This window comes from Salvia hispanica, chromosome 2 (genome assembly GCF_029641045.1).
Source record: "Salvia hispanica isolate PSC_SH4W2 chromosome 2, Shi_PSC_v1, whole genome shotgun sequence".
Lineage (NCBI taxonomy): Eukaryota > Viridiplantae > Streptophyta > Magnoliopsida > Lamiales > Lamiaceae > Salvia > Salvia hispanica.
In genome coordinates, this window is record NC_142693.1 from 57489075 (window position 1) to 57508995 (window position 19921).

The window sequence follows — 19921 nt, forward strand, 5'->3', positions numbered from 1 at the left end:
TAGTGAAGACACCACCATCTCCAACAAAGAGTATCACGAAATTAAGTAATTAACACGTGCTGGTATGCCAAATTTCTTGAACTCGATATAGGCTAATTATAGATCATATACAGTTAAATTCCAATTTTAAATCATGTTAAAAATCATACAATATCATGATTTAATAGTGTGAATCAGGTTCATGATGTCATCGTTTTGTTATTGGGTCGGTCAAATTTTATTTAAAAATTAACTCCTTTATGAATGGGGAAATTACAAATTACAAAGAAGGGCTCGAACTCGGCACCTCATACATTGATGTCTAAGCTCCTTACCGCTAGGGCATTGATGCAAACTTATATATTGTACAAACTCAAAATTCCTCAACAAAGATTCAATACAGTTTCAATACAATATCAACACAGTGTAAAATTTTAAGATTTTAATGTCAACGCAGTATTAATACAATATCAACACACCATCAATCATTGATTTCCGTTGAAATTCTGTTGACATCTTCCTGTTAATGCTTTTTTGTGATTTGTTGATATTTTTCAATGATCCAAATCATAGTTTTAAGTTTGTACAATATTTATAGTTTTCATTTGATCACATCATGAATCTAGCTTAATACTAAAAGGGCCTAATTCCCGCACTTTTATTCAGTACATCCCCACATACGTACGTATAACTTTTTATAAAAATTTTGTATTAATCTTCCATTAATTATCCCTTTTCTAATTTTTAAAAATTATATCTATTTATATATTTTTCCTGTCTTACTAAGAATTTCGAGCTCCTTCCCTAAATTAATTCATTATCAAATTGATATGATAATAAACGTATCCACATGATTTGTTAGTCTAGTAATTTTTGTTATTTTTACCTCATTCGATTTTGAATCTCATAGGCGGACCCATCCCAAGTATATAAGCTAAGGAACTTAAGACCTTACTAAATTCACATTTTAAATATTTTTTTTTCTTTTTATACTATTTGTTTAAATTTTAGTATATACTCCCTCCGTTCGTTATTAAATGTTCCATTTTTTTTCCGTCCGCGTACTATCACAATTGATTCTGATTGGCTTTTTAACTCTGTCAAATTAAACATGTAATATTAAATCTATCATATTTTGCTGATTTTTGCATGTTTAATTGATGAATGAAGTGATTTAAAAAAAATAAGTATGGGACCAGGCTGACACATGACTTAATCAGTCCACACTCCACACATATAAAAGTGAAAAAAATCAAGAGGAATTGACCTTATAGTGATAGTTAACGACTCAAATGTCACGTCTCCTAAAACATTTCACCTGCTTATGTTTAAATATTGAAATTATCTAATTACAACCAAAAATGCACATGAATCACCAATCTCCCATCATAATTTTTCATCAATAGCCGCCAAATATTTATTTCATTAGATCTAATTAGAAGCAAACATATTTATTGTGAAAACCAGTCTTGGACGTAGCTGCAACCCATTTGTTTATTAGCCATAAATACAGTTTTAGTTTAAAAAGTAAGTATGCTCCTACTTTATTATTCATAAACCTCACTCTTCTTTGTAAACGACTTACTACTATTTGCCATTTCTTCATACTCGCCGTCAGCCGCGGCAATGTTTTCCGACAACGTCGTTATCAGTAATATCATCGCCGGAGGCTTGTCGGCTGGGATTACGGGTTCCGTGCTCAAATCATTGGAAATAACTGCTACCAGAGGCGTATTTGATCAGGTTCGTGTTGGAAAACCAAAACAAAACAAATAATTACAGTATATTTACATGTTCTTTTACGAGTATAAATTTCGTACATTAGTATAGACTATAGTCGATGTTAGCTTAAATTTATGCAAATGAGATAATATTGGGAAAAAACATGGAAAAATTATCTGAAGATTATATTGTGAGTATTAAATTTAGATTTTTTTATTATTATTATGTTCAACTATTTGTAGGAGTAATTTCATGCAAAACGTATAGAGAAATTGACTGAACAGAGAAGAAATTCAGAGAAATCCTAGCATCAATGAAAACGAAATATTATTATCAAAATTCAACTCCTTGGGTGAATTATAATTTAAAGGATCAAAATTTTCTACCTTGAGCTTCATCGATTTCAGGAAACTAACATCTTCCGAAAAATAAAAAACCTCACTCTCCTCGCCCTTTCTCTGCGGTGGAACGACAATCCCCTCCAACTCCTCATCATCATCGACGGCAACGAGCGGCAGCGCAGTCAAATTTCACGGAAGGAGGCATGGATTCGCTCATCAATCCGGGGAGCTCATAGAATATATCATAGTCGTATACGGGCGTATCATACACCACCGACATCGACGATATATCCTCGTCATATACAAGCGTATCATACACCGGCATCGGCAATATATCCTCGTCGCATACGGGCTCATCATACACCGGCATCAAAAATATATCCTTGTCGTATACGGGCTTAGACTGGCCACCGTAGACGTCGTTGAATAACGAATCGTCCACTGAACGACGCTCCAACACATTAGATCTCATCGGGTTGGATTTCCCCCGACGCTTCTCCAATCGCGCCAATCGTCGTTGTAGGTCTCGAACCTGTTGTTGCTGTTGTTGCAGATCACCGTTCTCGATGTCGCGCTGGAGGTCTCGAACCTGTTGTCTCAGATCATCGTTCTCAATGTTGCGCAGATCACGCTGTCGTGCAACCTCTTCGTTTGGGAGATCTCCATGTCCCCCACCACGAACGCCACTACGAGCATCGCCACGTCTGCCGCCATATCTACGTTCAGCCATTGATAAGTGATACCAAATGATGCAAATTTGAACGAAGAAACGATTGATAATGATTAACTGATACATAAAAAGAACTCAACTTGAAATTGTCTGGAATAGATTCAATGTTCTTGATGAATTGAGAGAGAGATTTTGAGTGAATTGAAAGAAATCAGATTTGGGGAAAGTGAATCGTATATTGAATAGTGTCAGCTCTCAAGCTATATACAAAAAACGAAAACAAACAAAAGAGTAAATTAGCTATTTCAACTAACTAGTACATCAACGGTCAAGATTAAAAGATCAAGACTTGCATCCAACTGCATCTGTACTTCCTCAGCTTATCCTTGTTTGCTCAGCTCGTTTGATAGATTCAAACACTATTTTCTTAGGCAATTAGCACTTCACCTTTAACAATCTTCACCTTGAATGCTAATTACTCACCTCACTCTCCCTGCACAAACCAAGCAGTTTTATGCAAAGATTAAACTTTTCTCGTGGCAATGGTTTCGTGAGCATATCGGCTGGATTCTCACTTGTGTCCACTTTGAACACTGTTACTACTCCCTCTTCAATCTTCTCTCTCACAAAGTGCATCTTCACATCAATATGCTTACTCTTCTCATGGTAAACCTGATGTTTAGCAAGGGATATGGTACTGTTGTTATCACAACCAATAGCCATGGTTTTCTGGATCACACCAAAATTTGCAGCCAAGCCTCGCAACCAAACGCTTTCCTTCACAGCTGTAGTTAAGGCTATATATTCCGCCTCCGTGGTCGACAGAGCAACCACATCTTGCAGACTAGACTTCCAGCTCACTGCTCCACCAAACATGGTGAACACATAACCAGATTGCGATCTTCTATTGTCCACATTCCCCGCAAAATCACTATCAGAAAATCCTATCAATGGATCACCCTCTTCATGTTTCCCATTGAACAGAATTCCATAGTCCCCCGCACCCTTTAAGTATCTCAAAGTCCATCGGAGGGCCAACCAATGCTCCTTTCTATGTTCAGCCATGAAACGGCTTGTTACACTGATGGCCTGAGCTAGATCAGGCCTGGTGCTAATCATGGCGTACATTATGCTTCCAACGATGTTAGCATAAGGTATCTGATTCATCTCTTGCTTCTCCCTTTCATTTTGAGGCTTCTGTCTCACAGATAGCTTAAAATGTTGTGCCATAGAAGTAGCTGTCTCTCTTGAGTTCTGCATTTTGAATCTATTCAGCACTCTTGAGACATAATCTGTTTGACTCAGCCATATCTCCCTCTTTTCTCTATTTCTGACAATATTCATTCCTAGGATTCTTCTTGCAATGCCCAAATCCTTCATATCAAAAGCTGCCTTCAAATCATCTTTCACTTTCTGAATTTCAGCCTTGCAAGCCCCTGCTACTAACATATCGTCAACATATAATAGGAGATAAGCTACTGCTTGCTTTCCCTTCTTCTTTATGTACACACAAGAGTCATATTTGGATCTACTAAATCCCATTTTCTGCATCTGACCATCAAATCGCAGATGTCATTGCCTACTTGCTTGCTTGCAGGCCTTTGCTTCTTCTCCTGGCTTTATAAAGCCCTCAGGTTGCTGCATATAGATAGTCTCCTCAAGATCACCATGTAGAAAAGCCGTTTTCACATCCAACTGCTCTAGCTCCCAATCTAGCTTGGCAACCACAACTAATAATATTCTGATGGAGGCATGTTTAACTACTGGAGAAAAAACCTCGTTGAAGTCAATACCATGTTCCTGAGTGAACCCCCTTGCTACAAGCCTAGCCTTGAACCTTATTTTATCATTTTCCGCTGACTCAATCTTCTTCTTGAAGATCCACTTGCAGCTCACAATTTTTCTTCCATCAACCTTATCAACCAAGATCCAAGTCCCATTTTTGATTAATGATTCTATTTCTTCAATCATTGCCTTTAGCCATCTATCTCTTTCTTTGCTTTGCATAGCTTCTCTGTATGAAGCTGGTTCTTGAAACTCCACCTGCTCAGCTATACACAGGGCAAAATATAACATATCCTCATCAATATATCTGGCTGGTGGCTTCACACTCCTTCTGACTCTGTCCCTGGCCAGTTGATAATCAGTCAAGTCATTAGGCAATGATTGTTCAGCTTCCCGGTTTTCATCTTGTTGATCCTTTTCATCTTCATCAATAGGTGTAGTTGAACTCAGCTGCTCCACCTCAAGGTCAGCAACCCCCTTCCCAGATTTTTCTTGCACTACTGCACTGTCATCTGTCATCAGAGGGTTTCTTGAGTGGCATATCAGACTCCAGAAAAACTACATCTCTACTGATTATAATATTTGGATTTCCTGGCTCAATGCACCATAAACGGTATCCCTTCACTCCATCTTGATAACCTAGAAAAACACATTTCAATGCCCTAGCATCCAGCTTGCTCTGCCTCAAGTGAGCATAAGCCTTGCATCCAAACACCTTCAGCTTAGAGTAGTCACCATGTCCTCCATACCATTTAAAATCAGGAGTATCACCATTCAAACTAGATGCTGGACATTTATTCATAAGTTTCACAGCAGTGGCAGCTGCTTCCCGCCAAAACCTTTTATCCATGCCAGAAGTGGCCAACATGCACCTCACTCTCTCCATGACTTTTCTATTAACTCTCTCGGCCACACCGTTTTGTTGAGGATTAGGAGGCACTGTTCTATGCCGCTTAATGCCCTTGCCTTTACAGAAATCATCAAATTCCTTGGATAAGAACTCCAAACCGTTATCCGTTCTTAAGCACTTCACTGCACTGCCAATCTCAGTCTCAACTAAACAACACCATTCTTTAAATTTCTTAAAGGCCTCCGACTTCTCCTTCAACACAAACAGCCAAACTTTTCTAGAATAGTCATCAACAATTGACATATAGTACCTACCACCCCCAATAGAATTGACCGGAGCTGGCCCCCATATATCACTATGAACGTAGTCAAGAGGGTTTTGAGATGTATGTTTACCTTTGGGGTAAGGCAATTTCTTGGACTTGCCAAGAATGCAATCTTCACAAGGGCTTTCATTTCCTTCCACAGCTCCTCTTATTACTCCTTTTGCCACCAACTCCTTGACACTCCCTTCAACTGGGTGTCCTAACCTTAAATGCCATAATCTGATGGTCTCTGCATTGCTGGTGTGGACTTCATCAGTGGAAGATCTTACTGCTTATCCACACAAGTAGTACAGGCTCCCCCTTCTTTCTCCTTCCATCACCACCACAGAATCCTTTCTGACTGACATTTTTCCAGCAAAAGAAGTAAAAGAACACCCCTTCCTTTCCAATACACCTAGGGATATCAAGTTCCTCTTAACGCCTGGTATGAATCTCACCTCGCTCAATATTTTTGTAGAGCCATCATTCATTCTAAACCTGATCGTTCCTATCCCTTTGATGCTGCAGACCTGATTGTTTCCCAGAACTACTGACCCCTTTGCTTCATCTAATTCCTCAAAAAATTCTGCATTCGGGCACATGTGTATGCTGCATCCGGAGTCCATGATCCAGGAACCCCCATCTCCTTCTTGCATCACATTCAGGATTTGATCAGTCTCGGTTTCTTGAACGCAGTCAGATCTGAGCTTTGGTGCAGCTTCACCGGCCTGCTTTCTCTTCCACACGAAACAATCGCGCTTGAGGTGATCGGGTTTCTTGCAATAATGACAAGAACGTGTTTCCTTTGCATCATTCGCAGCTGGTTTAGATGATTCATACCCTTTCTTGAAACCCTTCTTGCCTTTGAATTTCTTAATATTCAAGCTTTCTGGCAATTGTTCAACGCCACTTTCTGCCCCAGACTTCTGAAGATCCTTAGCTCTCAGCGCCGATTGAACCTCTGATAGAGTGATCGTTTTATCCCTGCCATACATGATGGCATCACGCAACTGCTCATACGATTTCGGCAGAGCGTTGAGTAAGAGAATGGCCTTGTCCTCATCTCCGATCGTCGCATCTATGTTCTCAAGGTCATCAATGGCCTTGTTAAAATCCCCCAATTGTTCGATCACCGATTTATCCTCCGTGAATTTGTACGAGTACAGCCGCTGTTTCACATACAAATGATTCGCGAGCGATTTCGTCAGGTAGACGTCTTCGAGCTTCTCCAAAATCCCCAAAGCGGTCTTTTCCTTCATTACTTCCTGAAGCTACCTGTGTTTCTTGGTTGAGACAGTACAAGTGTGGTGTGTGTGCAGTGTTGCGATGTTCAAATAAGGCAGGTTCCCCAGATCCAGCAAGTCCACTAGATCACTTGGTCTAGGAACTCGCAGGTTGTGTGGAATCCCGGTCGTCGGACACACAAGTACTTCCCCGCTTCAAAAACCCTCAACCTCTTTACTAAACCTAGTATAGGGAAGTAGGGATCGATCCCACAGAGAAGGATGCGTAAGAATCGTAATCAAGGATTTGGGAGTATTTTTGGTGTTGGCTGCTGCCACGCATTTTCTTGGGTTGAGGAAAAAAATAAAATTAACTTGACTTGGGAATATTAGAAAGACACTTAACCTAACAGCTAGACCTAGGAAATAATTCTACGATGGGACCACCTCTAAGAAAAAGCAGAGTACGACTGGAAAGTGGCAGAATAACTAACTCTAGTACTAACTGACAGTGACATCGTCTTCTACAACCAAATTCGCATAAAACTTCTTGAGAAAAACACATGAGCAAATCAAAAACAGAGCTACTAACTTGGAATCAAATCTATGCATAAATCACGAAGAACTTACAGATCTGCATACCTAGACGAAGGGAAATAGAAAACAAAGGAAATAAAACAAGTCTATCCACTACTGTTCTTTCACACGCCAAAACTAACTTTAGACGCTAAATCCACTCCGGATCCAAGCGTCCGACACGGACTCCAAACAGAAGAAATTCTCCATCACGTCAGATTTACAAATTTAAGCTCCGAACACTCAATCAACCACAGATCTGTCACCCAATTCCACATCAAACACCTCAATAACGAAATAAACAGAGATCGACATAGCAATTTAAGAATTACGCTAACAGTAGAGAGATCTAAGCAAAAGTAACTTGAAATTAAAAGCTAAACTCAGATCCATGAGCGATAAACAGTTAAACATAATCAACATCAAAGTCGACTCCCAAAAGTGAAGTTCGACGGTGAAAACTAGCAAAAACAGCTGAAATTAAAACAAATGTATCTTCGCCCTCACTGGGACGGTGTTACAAAACTTGAGATCTCTAGAAAGTGCCCCCCTATTACGATTATCCCCTAGAATGTTTCCCAAGTGTGTGTAAAATGTATGAGCTAAGAAGAGTGAAAAACTATCTCCATTACGTTGCATGCTCCTCTCTATTTATAGGCACTTTAGTGGGTCCAGCGAGGTATTGATAATGACTTTGTTGCCCTCAGCTGTAGACTCCCCCGTCACGCCAATTTTCCTTGTAAGACCTGCTCATTTCGTCCTTTTCTTTCGCTAGACCATCTCCTTCCTTACTTCCTTGATCTAGCGATTTTCTTCACACACCTGGCTTAGGAAACGTGTTAGACCCAGCAATTTATAACATTTTTTGCACATTACCGATGCATGAAATTAGCCTTATCACTTCCCTCAAAACTTTATCACCGAGGCAAAGCACAAGTGTGCTGTGCGCCTTCGCCATCATTTCCTCACACTTCTGAGTCTCCTTCTCATCAAGAACCTTCACTTCGGTCGAATTCAGAACAGCTCCTAATCCCTGTTGAACCAACATCGCCCGTATCTTTACACGCCACAACCCGAAGTCATTGTCGCCGGTGAATTTCTCCGCTTCAAACCTAGCAGCCATCTCCGATGTGAATCCGATTCCCACAGACGGCGCCAATTGAAATTGTCTGGAATAGATTCAATGTTCTTGATGAATTGAGAGAGAGATTTTGAGTGAATTGAAAGAAATCAGATTTGGGGAAAGTGAATCGTATATTGAATAGTGTCAGCTCTCAAGCTATATACAAAAAACGAAAACAAACAAAAGAGTAAATTAGCTATTTCAACTAACTAGTACATCAACGGTCAAGATTAAAAGATCAAGACTTGCATCCAACGGCATCTGTACTTCCTCAGCTTATCCTTGTTTGCTCAGCTCGTTTTTGATAGATTCAAACACTATTTTCTTAGGCAATTAGCACTTTACCTTTAACACAACTAAATTGAGAACTTGAGAGTATAAAAATTCAATATCAAATTATTATTCAAAGTCTGAGTGAGGTTTTTTATTTTTCGGAAGATGTTAGTTTCCTGAAATCGATGAAGCTCAAGGTAGCAAATTTAGATCCTTTCAATTATAATTCACCCGAGGAGTTGAATTTTGATAATAATATTTCGTTTTCATTGAAACTAGGGTTTCTCTAAATTTCTTCTCCGTTCAATCAATTTCTCTATACGTTTTGCATCATAATTTCTCTAAGTAATTGTGTTATGTATATTTATATAAATAAATTTATTTAATCCTTGGTAGATTTTCTTCTAGATATATAATCATACTCAGAGAAACATGAAGAAAAACAGAAAGCATAACATAAATAAAGCATAAAGAGAAGTAGGATGCTGGCCCTATGTAACTTGAGCCTCTATTTTGGTGAATACATTAGAAAATGAATACGTTTAGGTTACGGACTCAATTTCTACATCGGTTGTGAGAACAACATGTGTGAGGTATATAGATTAAATGAGCTCTCTCTCCTAACAAGCTAGTCTTTGGTTGAGTTCTTATGTTTAGTCTATAACAATTTATAAGAATATAGTACAATATACAATATACTATCTTGGTCCACAAAACATAGTCTTTTTTTTTGGTACGTCCACCAAAATTAGTCTGTATCTAGCCCCTGTGTTAACTTGGGCCTCTATTGTGGTTCGTGTTTAGAAACTGAATAGGAAGCTGGTGCACATTAGCTTTGGATTAGTCTTCATGCTTTGCTGGCCTCTGTTCAGGTAATAATAATGATATAATAATAGTACAACTGCATAAGATTTTTGTTTTTTGTTTTTTGCTTTTTCTCCATTTGTGTTGTATTAGGAATGTTTGAATGTTGTAGTTCTGGTCATGCTGGAGCAGTTGTAGCATCTCTCATTCCTAGTATGAATGTCGTCAACATGCTTCTTTTGGGATCCGGGATACGGAAGGACGATGCAACTGTCAAGTCGATGACTAGGACCAATGACCATAGGTTTGCATATCTCATTTTTTTGTTGTCTGAACTCCTCTTTATGTTTCATGAATCTCTTTGATCTGCAGGGAGCTACTGAAGGGGCCGTTGTGTTATATTTCTGCACTGACACTTGTCACCGCATTCTACTGGCGAACGTCTCCTATCGCGATTGCAGTATTCTGCAACCTGTGTGCTGGTGATGGTAAAGTAGTTTTTAAGGCATCTGCAAACTCTTATGCATAGTTAAATTTTTTAGCCCTTAGCATTCTGTTTGTAGGAGTGGCTGACATTATTGGGAGGCGGTTAGGGCACAAAAAACTTCCCTACAACAGAGACAAGTCCGTGGCTGGTACTGTCGCGATGGCATGTGCCGGTTTCTTGGCTTCTGTTGGGTAAGACGGATACACCCTGAAATGGTACGATGGGTACGAGAGTGTGGCATCTAACTTTGATTCGCGCAGATACATGCTCTACTTTTCGGGGTTGGGCTACATTGAAGCAAGCTTTGAATTGGTGATTAAGTTTATGGTAGTGTCCATTGCTTCTGCATTAGTTGAATCTCACCCTAAAAGCACTCAACTTGATGACAATTTCACAGTACCATTGGCTGTCTTCTTGCTTGGCACTTTGCTCTTTTGACCATGTAACATCACTTCTTTACATATTTCTCAGTAGTACTATATGTCTTCTTCTCGTGAGAATAATGTTTGCTCTCTATTAGCTTGTAGCAGTATGTAATAGCACTCACGTGCGCTCTCTCACCGAGCATATGAACTATCTAGTAAATTTATCGAGATGAATATCATTTTGTACTGGCAATATTTTTAATTAATTAATTAACATTTTGTCTTTTATTTTAATAATTTTGTATTAAAATACTATGTGTTATTTGCGTTTAAAATTATTTTTTCTCAACGCCGATACTACATACTACTTCCGTCCATTAAAATTTGTTCCACTTTGACCCGACGCGGGTTTTAAGAAATGTAATGGAAAATGAGTTGAAAAAGTTAGTGGATTGTGAGTTTTAATTTTATATATTAGTTTTATAATAAAATGTGAGTAGGAATGAGTTAGTGAAAATATGAAGTCCACTACCAAAATTGGTAAAAGTGAAATGAGACAAATTATGAGGGGCGGACAAAAATGGAAAAATGAGACAAATTTTGGTGGACGGAAGTAGTAATACATATAGAAAAAAAAAACTCATATACTGCATAGGGTGATGCTAAACAACCACATTATGGTTAACCACACAAGGTTAAATTGGTAAATTATAGTGTTAAATAATAGATTAAATATAAGTCATAGTTAGTGGAGGAATTAAAATTACATATGTGTCCTCTGCCTTGTTTCTGTTTTTAACTTCCCTCTATTTCATTTTTCTCCAAAAGCAAATCAACATGTTCCAATTTTGAATTAAAGGTGCATGGCGTATTTAATACTCTAAATTGGAAATTGAATCAAATTCAAAGCGCAGTCACACGATTAATTGAGTTTCTTTTGAAATATCTAATTAATTAATGTTACTATTTAGCTAGGTTAGTCATTTAGAAGGCATATTAGTAGATAAATTATTTGTGATATGCCATCTCTTATACACTGCGAAATTATTTTCTGCATAAGCTCACGACTTTTCGACAAGACTTTCCTCTTTTAATAATTACTTATTTTAGTATACAAAAAATGTGAACTTAAATTATAAAATTACAAAATGTTTTTATAAATGAAAAATAGTATGTAATTATACTGTTCAATTTGAAAAATAAATTTTTAATCAAGTACTATATAGTAAACCCCAACTAAAGAAAATTGATCAATTATAAGCTATGCAAAATCTAATACTAATATTACTTAAATACTTCCTTATGTAAAGTTATTTATTTTGAAAAGATAATTAGTTGAATTTATTTTGATATGACCAATTTAATGTTATTTAATTATTAGGCGAGTATTTTTATATAAAATAAAACAAACAATACTAAATGTGCGTCAAACGAAAGCGATGCTCGCATAATGTATGTAGCATATAATTTTCCTAGGGAAACAAAGTATTTGGTTTTATAATTTACAAATTTAAAATTTATTCAATACAATAGTTCAATAGTTGGAGTGAATAATTATATATCCACAATTTAGTTTTTACTACCATATGTCTAACTTAATTATGTATCGTGATTTTTTTAGTCAACTTGTCGAATATACAAAGAAGTCACTTAACGAAAATCAAATACTAGTCGGTAAATTTACTAATAACTTAAATATATATATTTTATTATGGTCAATTTTATAATTTATAATTTTAAGAGCTATCAAATCTAAAATGATTGGACGTGAATGACTATTCACAATTTATAGTAGTTAACTAGTTCTCCTAATGTTCCAAGAAGGTTGAGTCACTTCTTTTCTATACTCGTTTTGAAAAAATTGTAACAAATAATTAAAGTGGATAAATAATAAAGTAAAAGCGAGAATAATGTAGAGAAGATTCGTATCTAAATTATTATCATTTTAATTTACTATTTATCCACTTTAACTATTTATTATGATTTTTTCAAAACTAGTGCGAAAAAAAGAAGTGATTCAATTTTCTTGCGACATATGGAGTACTATTTATTCACAATATTCATAAAAATTAAAGCTTGCTTTATTATTATTATATTAATTTATTTGAAATCATAGAGTAAACGAGCAAATCGAGTTTTGATTTTTATGAATTTATAAAATTAAAAATTTCAATAACATTTTTTTAATGTATTATAATCAAACTAAATATATAAATCGAAACAAACAATACTAAACATGCAAGGAATGATATGTTACATATCTTAAGTGAGCAACACTCTCGTTTGATGTATCACTCTCCTTTGATGAATAGTAGTAGCACCACTATAGTTTCATGCTACTATTATCCACTAATCGACAATAATCCTGTATGTTTCCTTTTGTACTCGACATCAAGACTTAAATTATAAAGTCAACAACATATAGTGTATATAATTAATTTATTAATATTACTATTCAACTAATTTATTAACATTGTCTAGTAACATCTTGTGTACTCGATATATTGAGTCAAAATCACGGAATATAATTACTTTATACTATATATTTATTAGTTAATAATAATATATTAAAAATAGTTAATTACATCCAACCTTTTATTAGTATTAGTTCTTATAATTATAAAATCAACCACATTTATATATACCTAAGTTATTAGTTACATCTTCCGACTATTTGATTTTTATTAAGTGATTTCCTTATCTACAACTGCATATGTTTACTTAAAAATAACAAATCATAATTAATCAGATACATGATAGTATATAAAAAAAATTGTGAATAATTATTTGTATCCAATTATTTAATTATAAAGTAATTTTAAAATCACAAATATAAAATTGACCACTTATAAACATACTTAGGGAAGAGATAATGATTAATACTCATATTTCCTTACTATAAAAATAAGTAAATCAAAAGTTCAAAAATATTCACATAATATATTTGGATAATTAATAAAAAAAGAACAAACTAATGAATTAAAAATAAAAAAAAATAAAAAGATAACACAAAAGAAAAATACTTAATCATTATAACTATATTACCTTATTATCTAATTCACATTTCAATAAATAAAATATTTAATTATTTTATTATTATTTTTCATAGGCTAAGAAAAGGATTTTATTGTTACTGCATTAATGATTTATACCTCACCGAAATTTAGTTTAAAATATATAGTACTTCTTAATAAAGTTGTAAACTTTTTCAAAATTAAATACTATCATAATTAATATATAATTTAAAGTAATGATATTTACTGAATATGCTAGTGTAAAATACTAGGGTAAACAAATTATAGACTAAGATACGCTAGTCATTAGATTATATTCTAATGATAGAACTAAATTAAAGAGTAGTATTATGAAAATAAATATATATATATATCTAAAATTATTTTTTCACTGGGAATAAATATGGGCCGTAACTGTTTGTGTGGAGAGAACAATGAAATGGGAGAGAGAGAATAAATATTGATAGTTGAGTTTTGGAGAGAAGGAAATGGAAGAAAAGTAGAAAACTGAATAAACCAGGAAGTGGTAGAGAGGGAAAAACACAAAAATTAGGCGCCGCTAGAAGGGAAAGAAGGGGCGGCATTTTTACTACTAAGGACAAAAAAGTAACTTAAGTTTGTTATTAAACCGGAAGTAATAAATAAATCGGTTTATTTTTTAACTAAACCAGTTTATGGTTGTACGTAATATGATTGTCTAGCTTTTCCCTACTGCATAAGGGATAATCTTGAGTGTGTTATGTGTTTCCCCAATTTATTTATCCGTTGATCAATTTAGGTTGCTACCTATGAGTGAGTAATTCATAAATTTTTAAGTTGCTACTACCTATGAGTGAATAATTCATAAATTTTTGGGGGGATCAAGAATTGCCATTTTATTTTGGTGGGCGGAAATTGTCCACGCTTCCACTATAATGTTTGCGATGCCCATTTATTTCTACTACCACAAATATATTGAATCAAAACCAAAATGTTCATAAAATATCCACACTAAAATATAGATCGAGCTTTGAAAATGTTCATAAAATGTCATAATTTATTGGTAGACACTTAAATGAATAATTATATAATAATGAATATAATCACACTCTTCGCACGTAGTTGAAATGATCAACTTAACTTTATTAAAAAGTAGTAGTACTACGAATATTAAATTAAAATAATATAATATAAAAACAATTAAACTGCTTTATTTTGAATTTCTGGATTAAATTTGATAATCGGGTAGAGGCGTTTGTTTAGCGCGAGTGAATATCAGAAACAGAGCTCAAGAATGGAGCTCCAAGATTCAGGAATGTTATCTAGAGATCAACTGCTTTATCTCTTTGATCGATTCGACTCCCTCACCTCGCAGCCTGGTATATTATCAACCTTTTATTTTTCTCTCTGTCTTCACCACATTTTTCAATTGCATCTCTGCTGCTGAGATTCGTTTGCTTGTGTTTTCCTTAAGAGGTGAAGAAACGGATTGCTGACGCCGTCAATGACAAGCAGGTTGATTCACAAATTTACTTTATTCGCTTAATCCTTCTGCTTTGATTATGCTAAATTTGAATTTGAAATGTTATTGTAAGACCAAGTATTAGATTAGGTTTTAGCTGAAGGAATATTTTTAGTTTTCTGCAAATTTTTCTTCTTTACATTTGTGTTTTCCTTGGAATTTTCCACAATTTAGCAATTGGATTTAAATGCATACAGGAGCCTGTAGCTGTAACCACAACAATTCAAGAGGAGATTTTCATGGAGATGGGAGTTGGTGAGTGATTTTTGGTTTGACGTTCTTAGATTTCATGGAGTTTGCTTTGTGAAATTAGCATACTGATATGGTGCTTTCTGAGATTAAACTCTTGCTTGAACTGAAAAACCTTTGACTAGAGACACCGCTTTCGTATAATGCTTGCTTGTTGTATCCGAAAATGTTGTTCGTGATGAAAACTAGTCAGGATGCATATAGTGTGGCTGTAGCTGCAAATTTTCAGATATCTGTTTGCTTGTGTTGTATAGATTTCATTTGTACATTACTACTCATTGGATATTGGAATAGCTGAAGTTAGATGATTGAGAACATTTTACATTTCTATTCAGACCCACAGTTTGGCTTATCTTGCTTGGGAAAAGTGAGCTTGGCTTATGAGGATGATCGAGATTTGATAATTCAGTTCTATCGTTTTGTAGCAAAGTAAGTGTTATATCTAAGTGAAGTAATTTAAACTAGTTACTGACGTTTTATAATTTTATTCTGTGTTATACCTTTTCTTAAACTGCAGCACCTAATTTATTGTTTGGGTCATGAATGTATGGTATCTTTCTAGTTTCTTCTATCACGAATTATGGGTATATTACTCTGCATCCATTAGACCTAATTTTCAACCATTTGGTGGTGGGGAAATGCTCGTTCCATTATGTGTGCAATAGATATAGAAACAATCATATCATTTGAGATCAAGGCTTGGAACAAACAAGAAATAACATTTTTTCTCCATGCCTTTCTATTTCAATTTCCATTCTATTCTGCTTGGGAAAAGGTCCCTTTTGCCATTTATATTCCATTTGATTTTAAAGGGAAGAGATAGCTTGTGAGGAAGCAGAACTTGGACCAGAAAGATTTGCAGAAAGAACTGAAACGCTGCAGCGTTTAGAAGCAGAGGTTTGTTCAACTTATACTATTTCCAAATCATTAGACTTATTAAAAACAATGCTTAGTCTGAATTACAGCAACTGGAGATGTTGAAGAACATGCGCAACTTCCAGCTGGATGATCAGTCTGCAATCCTTGAAAAGGTATGGTTAGATTCAACATAGCCATGTATCTATTTCATCTTGTACCTGTCATCATACTGGTAGGAATCAACTTTCACTTTTTGGATATTTATTGAATTCATTTTACTTCTATCCATAAACCACATAAGCTTCGCCATCTTCTTTCATTTTACTTCTAGCAAATCTGTATTGACTGATTGGTATTTGTATCAGTCTCAGCCTTATGTTAAATCAAGATATAAGCAAACTTTTATTAATCCAGATGTATTTTAGAAATGGTTATCTGTCTAAATATCTTATGGAGTAAAATGAAGCAACAGTCAGCATCACAACATAAACAGTATCAAACTATGTCCCAGAAACCACTCCCAGATTATTGAATAAACTTAGCACAATTTTCATTTGTTCCTGTATCTTTAAACTGAGGCATCGTTTTCAGGTCACTCCGATAAAAATGGGCAGATTCAAGCTTTTGGTTTGTTTATATTTTCTTTTCTACTGTATCCAAGTTGAATAAATTTACAACGTCACTCAATTCTTCATCATCTGATTTGCAGATTCATCAACAAATGGAGAATGCTGGCTTTGAACCAGATGCATCGCTCTTATCAGTCGAGCAAATTCAAGACATTGTTGGAAGAAGAGTGACCCCAGTTTTTCAGCCAATATAGTGGACTGTAATTTAGCAATTGCTTCTGGGAAGGCAACCTTGTTGTACCATTTGCCTGGAATATGTAAATCTTGGGCCGTGTTCTATTTAAATCTTGTGAAAAAAAGTTAACAATGACCTGTGTTCTTCATTTTGTCATCAGAGAGAAAGATCAAAATGACTTTATTATGCTAATTTACTAAAACAGTTGCTAAACAAAGTGTGAAGAGTGATGCTGTTTGTACAAAATATAAGTATTTGTTTGAACTATAAAATACTCCTATAATTTGGATTTGTTTTGGAAAAACAAAAATAAACATGAAGTTACGTGGCACGTCATCAGCAGAGGAAAAATCAGGTGCATGGAGCTCACATACTCCATCGATAAGGTTTTGAATCTATTGATTACTTCTCCTTCCTCACATATCATTCCACACATTTCATCCACTTCTCCCCTTCCATCTCTTCAATTGTAAGCACCCGCCAATTCTAAACTGTAAACTCAATTTCTCATTAATTAATACTCTATTTTTTATTCAGTTTCTCAAAATTTGTGTGGATATAAGTTCATTTTGGAGAGACGAGTTGATTTTCAGATAAAAATGGCGGCTGTGAGTTTGAGTTTCAATCTGGCGGGGGCGTTCAAAGGGCTTTCCATCGGCTCCAGCTCCTCGTCTTCATTTTTCAGAGGCGATTTCGGTTCGATTCACATGGGGCAGAACGCCGCCGTTCTGCTTCCGATGAAGCCGCCGCTGACGATTGAGTCGGCGCACAAGAAAGGAGCTGGAAGTACTAAGAACGGCCGTGACTCGCCGGGCCAACGGCTTGGAGTCAAAATCTTCGGCGATCAAGCAGCCAAGGCTGGCTCCATTATCGTCCGCCAACGCGGCACCAAGGTCTCTCCCTCCCTAATTCTGTGTGTTTTTTTGTGTACTTGAGTTTTTTGATGATGAATTGCTACAGAATTTTGCTTTGGAGCATTGTGAATTTGTGAATTTGAGGTTTGATTGTTTGAATGGTGAGGTACTCCCTCCACAGAAAATGAAACGCCTCTATTAATTTAGGGCTCGTTTACTTATTGCTGGATGAACTAGCCAGGATGGACGAATAGAACAATTGTAGGATGCAATCTCGAAATTTGTTAGTGCTATATGCAGTTGGAGGGTATATGATTGAATGTTGGAGTGCAGAATCGCTAAATCTTATTGCTGCTATGTACGATTGTGAATGTCGAACCTTATTAGGTTCATTTGTGGTTGGAGGGTGAGATGCCAAGCTTTAGAGAGGGTTGATGATTAAACCATATTAGTGATATATGCAACTGGAAATGTCGAATTTTATTAGTGATGTAAGCAGTTGAATGGTAAGAGATTGAACCTTAGTAGTTATTAGTGATATATACAATTGAAAATGTCGATTTTTCTTAGTATGTATGCTGTTGAAGGGTGAGAGATTGGACCTTGTCAGAGCTATATACAATTGGAAATGTCAAACCTTATGGGTGTTATATGTGATTAGAGGATGAAATGTGAAATGTTACATTCTGTTACACAATGGAGGTTGGAATGTCGAACTCCATTAGTGCTTAATATTAGTACTCCTGATAGCTTGGTTCAAGTGCAAATAGGTGACTTTTTTCTATTTATGTAATGTAGTTCCACAAATAAATTGGTATTAATGTGGTTCTTTCTGAAAATAGTATTGAGGTTTTGCTTTTGTGAATATGATGTGGAATTATCCTAAAGTATGAGGCTATATCTGCACTGTTGGTTTACACAATGTGTATAGGACAACTGGCTACATGCCTTTCCCTAGTGTTTGTTAGTCGTTATAACTCTGGGTGCCATTAGCTATATTTTGCACAAGTCCTCCAAAATCTGAACTTGGAAATCTACAATGGATCCCGTTTCGTTTTTATTTGCATTTTATCCTTTGACTATCGTATTATAGTGTTACTAGTGCAAGCTAAACAGAAATGCTATATTGAGTGATTTCATCTGAATAGAAATCTCCACTTCATAGAACTGCAAAGTGTGCAAATTTTGTTTTCGTGAGGCCTTTTTGTAGCTCGTTTGAATTCATGATCGTCTCAATGATAAAAATCTCTTTGTGCTGATTCTTGAGATTTCAAGAATAACCTATCTTGATTTCTAGTGTTTCAAGGACTTACTTAGGCTTATGCTGACATAAACCCTCATCACAACCTCGTGGCCACACTTGGTTATCTTAGAAAAGTACAATGTGAATGTGTGCGTTCCATCTTTGTTGAATCACCCTGTTCTTGTTACTCATACTACTTTCCCCACATTTTGTGCAGTTTCATCCCGGCAACAACGTTGGGCTCGGTAGAGACCACACTATTTTTGCCTTGATTGATGGACTAGTGAAATTTGAGAAGTTTGGACCAGACAAGAAAAAGGTAAGCCTTTCATCTTCACAAACTTGCAACTTCCTCCAATTCCATCAATGTGGGGGGGATGCCTAATTTCATTCAAACTTACTACAATAAGCAGATTAGTGTCTACCCCCGAGAAGTGCAACCCGAGAACCCCAACAGTTACAGAGCACGAAAGAGGGAATCGTTCAGATTACAACGTGAGCGAAGGAGAGCTAGAAAAGAAATCAGAGAAGGCATAGTGGCTCAGCCTCAACTGGTTCTTGCCTCTGCTGCTGAAGATGCAGCAGTTTGTTAGCCAGCTTCAGTGTTTATTGTTTGTATTCAACGATCACGAGTTTGACCGAATTTGATATCCCTTTATCCCCTTTGAGCTTATTTCAAGTTAAATTTAATAAACTATTTACAAATAATTCTTTATTCTACATAGATATTTCCTATTAATCTTTGTAAAAATAACTAATTAGCCAATAATGCATAAACTCCTATACGTCTCACTAGCATCATCCCAGACTGGACTCCCCGATGGCACCTGAAGAATATAGGAGTGAATCTTATCAAAATGAAAGCAACTATCTTAACCAACAATGCGTTTACCATC

At 35.8% G+C, this 19921-nt stretch overlaps 3 protein-coding genes across 7 annotated transcripts; all 3 read left to right on the forward strand.

The window, feature by feature from the left end:
* The first annotated feature begins 1523 nt into the window (after positions 1–1523).
* On the forward strand, positions 1524–10788 carry LOC125185333 (farnesol kinase, chloroplastic-like). Its single transcript, XM_089064453.1, has 6 exons — positions 1524–1722; positions 9651–9718; positions 9823–9954; positions 10023–10138; positions 10214–10328; positions 10398–10788. The coding sequence occupies exons 1-6, from the start codon at positions 1606–1608 to the stop codon at positions 10573–10575; spliced, it is 726 nt and encodes a 241-aa protein (XP_088920579.1). The 5' UTR covers positions 1524–1605; the 3' UTR covers positions 10576–10788.
* A 3898-nt stretch (positions 10789–14686) lies between these two features.
* LOC125201608 (plant/protein) lies at positions 14687–17060 on the forward strand. Of its 2 annotated transcripts, none has more exons than XM_048099785.2 (7): positions 14687–14874; positions 14970–15010; positions 15215–15272; positions 15602–15695; positions 16079–16163; positions 16220–16297; positions 16834–17060. In XM_048099785.2, the coding sequence occupies exons 1-7, from the start codon at positions 14790–14792 to the stop codon at positions 16945–16947; spliced, it is 555 nt and encodes a 184-aa protein (XP_047955742.2). In that variant the 5' UTR covers positions 14687–14789; the 3' UTR covers positions 16948–17060. The 2 variants fall into 2 exon arrangements, with proteins under 2 accessions (XP_047955742.2, XP_047955743.2); XM_048099786.2 differs by having other exon boundaries at positions 14717–14874; positions 16232–16297.
* Positions 17061–17256: 196 nt separating this feature from the next.
* On the forward strand, positions 17257–19733 carry LOC125200828 (large ribosomal subunit protein bL27c-like). Of its 4 annotated transcripts, none has more exons than XM_048098612.2 (4): positions 17257–17397; positions 17522–17821; positions 19243–19344; positions 19439–19733. In XM_048098612.2, exons 2-4 carry the CDS (start codon positions 17528–17530, stop codon positions 19616–19618), a joined length of 576 nt encoding a protein of 191 aa, XP_047954569.1. In that variant the 5' UTR covers positions 17257–17397; positions 17522–17527; the 3' UTR covers positions 19619–19733. The 4 variants fall into 4 exon arrangements, with proteins under 4 accessions (XP_047954569.1, XP_047954571.1, XP_047954570.1 ...); XM_048098614.2 differs by having other exon boundaries at positions 17313–17421; XM_048098613.2 differs by having other exon boundaries at positions 17314–17397; positions 17466–17821.
* Positions 19734–19921: the final 188 nt, after the last annotated feature.

Coding starts and splice junctions, on each gene's coding strand:
- LOC125185333 (XM_089064453.1), top strand. CDS start 1,606: ATGTTTTCCGACAACGTCGTTATCAGTAATATCATCGCCGGAGGCTTG. Junction 1,723..9,650: donor CCAGAGGCGTATTTGATCAG/GTTCGTGTTGGA, acceptor GTTCGTGTTTAG/AAACTGAATAGGAAGCTGGT. Junction 10,329..10,397: donor GGTTTCTTGGCTTCTGTTGG/GTAAGACGGATA, acceptor TGATTCGCGCAG/ATACATGCTCTACTTTTCGG.
- LOC125201608 (XM_048099785.2), top strand. CDS start 14,790: ATGGAGCTCCAAGATTCAGGAATGTTATCTAGAGATCAACTGCTTTAT. Junction 14,875..14,969: donor CTCCCTCACCTCGCAGCCTG/GTATATTATCAA, acceptor GTTTTCCTTAAG/AGGTGAAGAAACGGATTGCT. Junction 15,696..16,078: donor TTCTATCGTTTTGTAGCAAA/GTAAGTGTTATA, acceptor TTGATTTTAAAG/GGAAGAGATAGCTTGTGAGG.
- LOC125200828 (XM_048098612.2), top strand. CDS start 17,528: ATGGCGGCTGTGAGTTTGAGTTTCAATCTGGCGGGGGCGTTCAAAGGG. Junction 17,822..19,242: donor TCCGCCAACGCGGCACCAAG/GTCTCTCCCTCC, acceptor CATTTTGTGCAG/TTTCATCCCGGCAACAACGT. Junction 19,345..19,438: donor TTGGACCAGACAAGAAAAAG/GTAAGCCTTTCA, acceptor TACAATAAGCAG/ATTAGTGTCTACCCCCGAGA.